Source organism: Nicotiana attenuata, chromosome 9 (assembly GCF_001879085.1).
Source record: "Nicotiana attenuata strain UT chromosome 9, NIATTr2, whole genome shotgun sequence".
In the NCBI taxonomy this organism is placed as follows: Eukaryota; Viridiplantae; Streptophyta; class Magnoliopsida; order Solanales; family Solanaceae; genus Nicotiana; species Nicotiana attenuata.
Genome location: NC_031997.1, coordinates 30,176,308 through 30,183,084, shown reverse-complemented (window position 1 = coordinate 30,183,084; position 6,777 = coordinate 30,176,308). Strand labels below are relative to the sequence as shown.

General features: G+C 36.9%; 1 protein-coding gene across 1 annotated transcript in view; it reads left to right on the top strand.

Annotated features, from left to right (window-relative positions):
- The window catches only part of LOC109232209 (protein FATTY ACID EXPORT 5-like), a 3,674-nt gene continuing 1,886 nt past the window's right edge, over window positions 4,990–6,777 (top strand). Inside the window, exon 1 of the mRNA XM_019397894.1 lies at window positions 4,990–5,341. Within this exon, the coding sequence (XP_019253439.1) occupies window positions 5,143–5,341 (199 nt within the window). The 5' untranslated portion in view covers window positions 4,990–5,142. The remainder of the gene's footprint in view (window positions 5,342–6,777) is intronic.

Here is a 6,777-nt window from a genome sequence, read left to right as displayed (position 1 = left end):
CGGAATTTTGGTTCATTCTCTCAAATTTTCAAACTTAGAAAACCCTAGAGGCGATTTTTCCAAGGACCCTTCTTCCCCAATTCATTGGTAAGTGATTCTAACCTACTTTCTTTCACTTTTCCATTACATTTCATAAGATTTCAACCTAAAATCTAGAATTTTTATGGTGGAAATTGGGGGTTTGGGTAGAATTAGGAATTTTTGTAAAATTAGAATTTAGACCTCAAATTGAGGTCGGATTTCGAAACAAATTACATAACTGGGCTCGAGGGTGAATGGGTAATCAGGTTTTGGTCCGAATTTGGGGTTTGGACCAAGCGGCCCCGAGATTTGACTTTTGTTGACTTTTTCAATAATGACTTAAACTGAACTTTTTTCATTCGTGGGTAGTTCCTAAGGCTTATTTTGAATCGCTTGGTTGATAATTTGCTAGATTTGGTTGGTTCAGAGGCTTGGTTGAAAGGCAAAGACGTGGTTGAGCTTTGAGTTGATCTTTGGAGCGAGGTAAGTATCGTGGTTAACCTTGATTTGAGGGATTAGGACTTGTTTGCCTATTTGCTACATGTTTAGATGTTGGATACAACGTATATTTGAGGTAACGAGTACTTATGCATTATTGTTGGGTCAAAGTATGCGGTTGGGACTTGTTTCTTGTAATTTATTGCTTTCTTTGATCATGATATCCATGCTTAGACTAGTTTAATTACTAAATTGATCGTTCTTTCCGCATTTACGGACGGTCTATGATAATTGAGTATTGTTTCTGAAGTTGAGGTTGGTTTTGTGAAAACATTGTTGACGTAAAGTTTGTCCTTGTTTATTTCATCTCCCTATTGTTATATGTTCATTTCTATATGGTAAGGGAGAGTGTTAATGCATGAAGGGTGATACCGTGCTATGTTTGAGAGTTAATGTACGAAGGGTGATGTCGTGCCATATTTGAGAGCTAATGATCACATATTAGCTCGATTTTATTGATGGCTTGAAGGCGAAGGGTCGGAAACGCGGGCTGCCAGTGGGGCTGTACCCATTCTCCCTCTTCTTCCGCTTTACAAGAGTGATGCCGTGCCATATTTGAGAGTAAAAGCACGAAGGTGATGCCGTGCCGTTATTTCTGTCTCATAGTGAGGTTGAGAGTAAAAGCACGAAGGGTGATGCCGTGCAATTTCATTCACTATGTTTATTCTTTTCACAGGTTAAAGGCATATTGACTGTTTCTTTTTATCATTCCTTGCTGTAGTTATCGTATCTTGTACCCCCTTTCACATGTCACTTCCCAATAGTACATGTTTAGCCTTTATTTGTTGTTATGTTGTACGTATATTGTTATCTGCACAGGTTTATTTACGTGGGTGTCCTGTCATAGCCTCGTCACTACCTCATCGAGGTTAGGCTCGACACTTACAAAGTATATTGGATCGGTTGTACTCATACTACACTTTGCACTCTTGTGCATATTTTGGTACTGATCCTAGTTGTACGTGAGGCGTATCAACTCGGATTTGCTTTTGGAAACTCGAGATAGATCTACTGGCTTCCGCAGACCTTGAAGTCCCCTTCCACCTTCCCCCAATTTACTATTATTATCATTCAAGACAGTTGTACTTATTTCAAACTTTGTATGTAGAAACTCTAGAAGCTCGTGAACTTGTGACTCCAGATCCGGGTGGTACTTAGATATTATTGGTTTTTATGTCATTCCGCATTCAGTTTTAGTTTTATTTTGGCTTAATTGATTTTACTTATTGAAATTGATTAAAATTGGCTTAAAGATCCTCTAACGTTGGCTTGCCAGCAAGTAAAATGTTAGGCGCCATCACGGTCCCGAAGGTGGAAATTCTGGGTCGTGACACAAATAATCATTTCATTAACAGCACAACCGATATCAGAAGTAAGAGAAACTCTACAAGAAAGACTAGCGAACAAATAACCAATATATATCTGATACAGTCCAAAAAGCCTAAAGATATCAGCTCTACAAGTACTTCTAGGAATACCTTTAAACAAAGGGTTATAAATTCTTTGAATATAATTAACAAGATATGGTGAAGCAGCAAAACTAAAAGGTAAACAACCTAAAACAATCATTTTAGCTAATTCTTCCCGATCTTTCACTATATCGTATTTACCCATTAAACCGCCAGTACCGGGGTTAAGTTTTTGTTGCCCACTTTCCTCATTAGCACCCCATGCAATAGGGTGCTTATCTACCATGTGACTACTAAGTTGACCCATTCCCCCTACCTTACCCCCGGTCTCATGTTTATAAACTTCCTTATAAATTTGACATCTTACATGATTTTCAAAAATATTCTAACACTTACTTCTTCATCTTCGATTCCTCTTAATAGGGAAGAGAAGCCTACACCTGTATTACCACGACCTCGACCCCTAGCATTTTGAGTTTGAATAGCATTACCAGGTGTAGCTGGTGGTATTTCAAGATTATCAGGTGAGTGAATATCATCTAAATTATCATCTATACCATAATTTTTTTGAAGTTGCTCATAATCTACATTTCAAATTTTTGGGTGAACTTTCAGAAATATGTGTAAAGCTACTAGAAGAACCACCACCTCTTGATTTTTTAGAAGTTTTACTCTTACTGCTACCACCCCTACTAGTACACGCTTTTTTGGCATCTCTAAATATATCCATTATGTAAATTAAATTAAGAAATTAAATTAATAATTCTATATAATAAAATAAAAGTATACCCCAAAGAAGAGAAAGAGACGGAACGAGTGTACCGGGATTCCGGATGCCACACTAAATTTGACATCAAACTTCAGTTGATACACTGATACTTGATATTTGCTGATATTGAATATTGATACCACACTTCACTTGATACTTGATATATGATAATTATAATTTTATAGTGACTAATGTAAACATTTGATGAAACTTGAAATAATAAGTAATTGAGAATTTAAGAGCAATAAGCAATATTATCAAGAGAGAACTAGAGTAGTAAGAGAGCAAATTGTGAGGAAAAAAAATGAAGAAGGGGGGCTATTTATAGTTTTTAAAAAGTTAAAATTATAATTTATCAATTATTAGGGGGTGGGGAGGCTATTTTCTTAAGGGGTAGGCCGAAATGGTCATTTTTGCAAAAAATGGCCATTTTCCAACAATCATTTTTAAATTTGACCGTTGGCAACGGTCAAAAAATTATAAAAAAAATATTTTACAACAGTAACTGGGCTGGATCGGGTTGTAGCCCGGTAAAGGGTATCGGGCTAACCGGGTTCCGGGGCACCGGTTACCAAAATATGTTCGTTCCCGCCCGGCTCCCCCCAACCCTCCCCAACTCGTCCCTCCCCCTAGCGTACCAAGCTAATCGGGCTAAACCGGGTCAAACCGAGCTGTGATTCGGCTTGCCCGGCCCGATTAACAGGCTTAATTGAGACCAATCAGAAATTGAAGCAACCTCTGCTGATGAAGATGCTCGATATAATCCCTTGATTTCACACAGTCACATCCAGGTGAAGGCACCAATGCATCATACTATGACCATAACTCTTTCAGTTTTGTAAAATAGGTGTTCGCAAAATCTGTTCATTATGAGACTGTTGCAATTAGCTATTGCAATTGGAAGATCCTTACACGATTAACCTTATCAAACCTCTCCTTTAAGTCCTTCTAAACAAAATGAGCATCAGATGCATAAGCAATTCCATTAACTAGGTTCTGCGATACTGTATTCATGATCCAGGAGAGGAGAATTGCTTTGCATGTCTCCCATTCCTCATGTAGTTCCTTCTTAAAGTAATTCTTCTTACAAGTACCCGTCACTGACCCTAATTTCCGTTTAGCTAGAAGTGCAATTCGCATCGTTCTCTGCCACAATCCATAGTTTTCAGATCATGTGAGTTGGATTGGAATTAAAACTGAACTCGGCGTGTCAGAAGGATGAAGAAATAATTGTTGAGTGTGATCGATCTTATCATCTCCCATTGTTGAGCTTAAGAGGAAGATCAATTACTAGAACTGACGATAAATTGCACTATTCGTGTACTCCCAGTCACAACTGCTCTGATACCATGTGAGTTGAGCTTCAATTGATCTAGGTCATGAACTCCATTAATGGAGCAATGTAACAGTGTCGTGTAAGTAAGAAGAAGAAGGAGAGAGAGATGAAGTAGAAAACTTTTCTGTATATTTGATTGTGTAAACAATAACATATACAATTCTATACTTATGACACAGCTAACCTCTGCTTAATTAAGCTAAGATCACTAACTATTGGTAACTAACTCTAATAACATCAACTAACTCTGCCAGTTGTCCTAACTAACTTGACAATTGGCTTATTACTTAGCACTACACAGTCGACTCCTTCATTCTCACAATTTTCAATTAAAAACCAATAAGTTTATAATTATAGCCTTCGATGCTTGACCTATATTGGCTTCTAGGAAAAAGACAAGGATAATTGTATTCCTTTGATGTTTTATCCATGTATAAGTTATACTTGAATTAGTTAATCCATGTTGTTGGTGGTATAACTTAATAGATAAATTGGTGTATTAAGTTATACACAAATTATTTATCCTGATTTGTAGAACACAACCAGATGGTGTATAAACTTAATAGAGAGTTTTATATATCGATTAATTTTCTTATACCAAACGATCCCTCAGTATTTGGTGTAGTTTTTGATGTTGTGATTTTCGAGATTGAGGACTTTTCTAGTATTTTTTTTTCTTTTTTCTTTTGTAATAGTTTAGTAAATAATTTCCTGAGACCAAAATTACATTTCTGACAAAATTGGATGACCAAACCTGTTTAAAAGTATACTTAAGGAACTCTTTAAAATCTATCATCACAAACATAAGGACCATTTTGTCAACCATATGTTGAGCGTGGTGCACGCAAGCACCCTGGGGTCAAAGGGACAACCTGCTGATTGAAATGACCATACTACCCTCGTATACTTCCAACTTTTTAGTACATATTCAAGAGAAATCTCGAGGCCAATTTGGACCGGCAAGCCAAAAAGCTGGAATCAGTTTTATATGCCATGACCAGTTCCAAAGTTTGAAACTTGGAATGTCTAGTCTTGCTTGATCTCTGAAATCTTGAGCTAATTTTGCATAAAATTCAAATCTTGGTGGAGTATTAGTAATTGGTTAAAAGATGCATGATTTCTGCTTCACGATCCCTTATGGGTTAATTTTGGTATGTGGTGGTGTCATTGGATATGCCAGCAAAGGTAGCACAGCTTCACTGGCTGGAGGTGCGGGTACTGGATTTGCTCTCATCTTAGCTGGTTACTTGAGCCTACAAGCATTTCACAAGCGCAAAAATTCTTACTTTGCCTTGATTCTTGAAACTGGTATACCCTTTTCATTTCCTTAAATAAAACTGCATTTCATATTGCTCAATCTTGGGTCATTCTTTCTATATATTGTGCTGATATTGTATTGAATCACAGTTCACTATAGTACTAAGGACTTACAGGGTTATTGGAACCCAGTAGCTTTGGCTCGAGCCTTTATATTTGTTAAAAAAGATCCACTAAATAAGTACAATAATAGAGTTTGAACCCAACAAATTAAATTGGTTGTGACTCAAACCCATAATGTTCAAATCCTGGATCCGACTACAGAATGTATCGTACAGTTCTCTTTAATGCTTGATGTTCTTCACATCTGTAGGGTACTAAGACTAGTTCTGATTTAGTATTACTCCTCTTCACGAATAAAATCTTCTTAGATTATTATCCTTCAAAGGAACTGATTGCTGCTCCTGAATATCAACAATGTAAGGCTGCCCTGCCCTAATGTGTGCGTTTGTCTCTTGCTTTATAAAAAATATTATGGACTGTATAGTTTGCACTTAAGAATTAATGTGAACTGCTTGTTCTTATGTGGATACTGTTATCGGAAAGTCTAATTGTTTAGCATCTAATTTTGATTAGGTTTACTTAGACTTAGTTTTACCTTTTCCAGTATCTGCTGAATCTGAAGTTCTTGTGGTTAGGAAAGAGAAAACAATGCACTCAGGCTACTACATTTTATACTAGTAGTTAATTTGGCGTTCTCGTATTTCCTGATCTAGATTGCAATTTGTTGACCAGAATTTGAGGAAGAATAATGTATGATAAGAACATTTAGCTGAATATATTGCAATATGAGTTGGCATGCTTTCACTTTGTTTGATGAAAGTGAATTGCAATCCCTATTGAGTACTATTTCGGGAAGAAATACAACCTCTTTGAGAAGAAACCAATAGATGGTGCTTTGCATAGTGCAAATAAACTTAGAGAACTAGACTTCTGTTGCTTTAACAACAACAACAAACCCAATATAATCCCGCGAGTGGGATCTGGGGAGGGTAGTGTGTGGCATACCTTACCTCAACCTTGTGAAGGTAGAGAGGTTGTTTCCGATCTTCTGTTGGTTGAAGTGCATGAGAAATAATGGAATGCCTCTTAAAGTAATATATTAATATGTTATACCTAGATGCCTCAAATTAGATATAATTCCTTCCTACATGTTACACAGTGTAGGTGGTTTCTTCAGACTGCTAAGTTCATTTTTTGGCTTGGTATCTTCGTTACTACATTATATGGTGTACTAAACAAAACCAAAAAGAAGATGGTAAATGATCATGCACGTTTCCTCTCAGCATCTCCTTCAACAATGATGAAGTATTGCACAAAGACACAAAGAGTCACAGCGTCCTTGGTGTGGATCCCTTAGTCTTGGACTCTAGCATATGCAAGTGTCAAGTACAATCTAGCATTACAATTTTCCCAGTCCTCCCCTC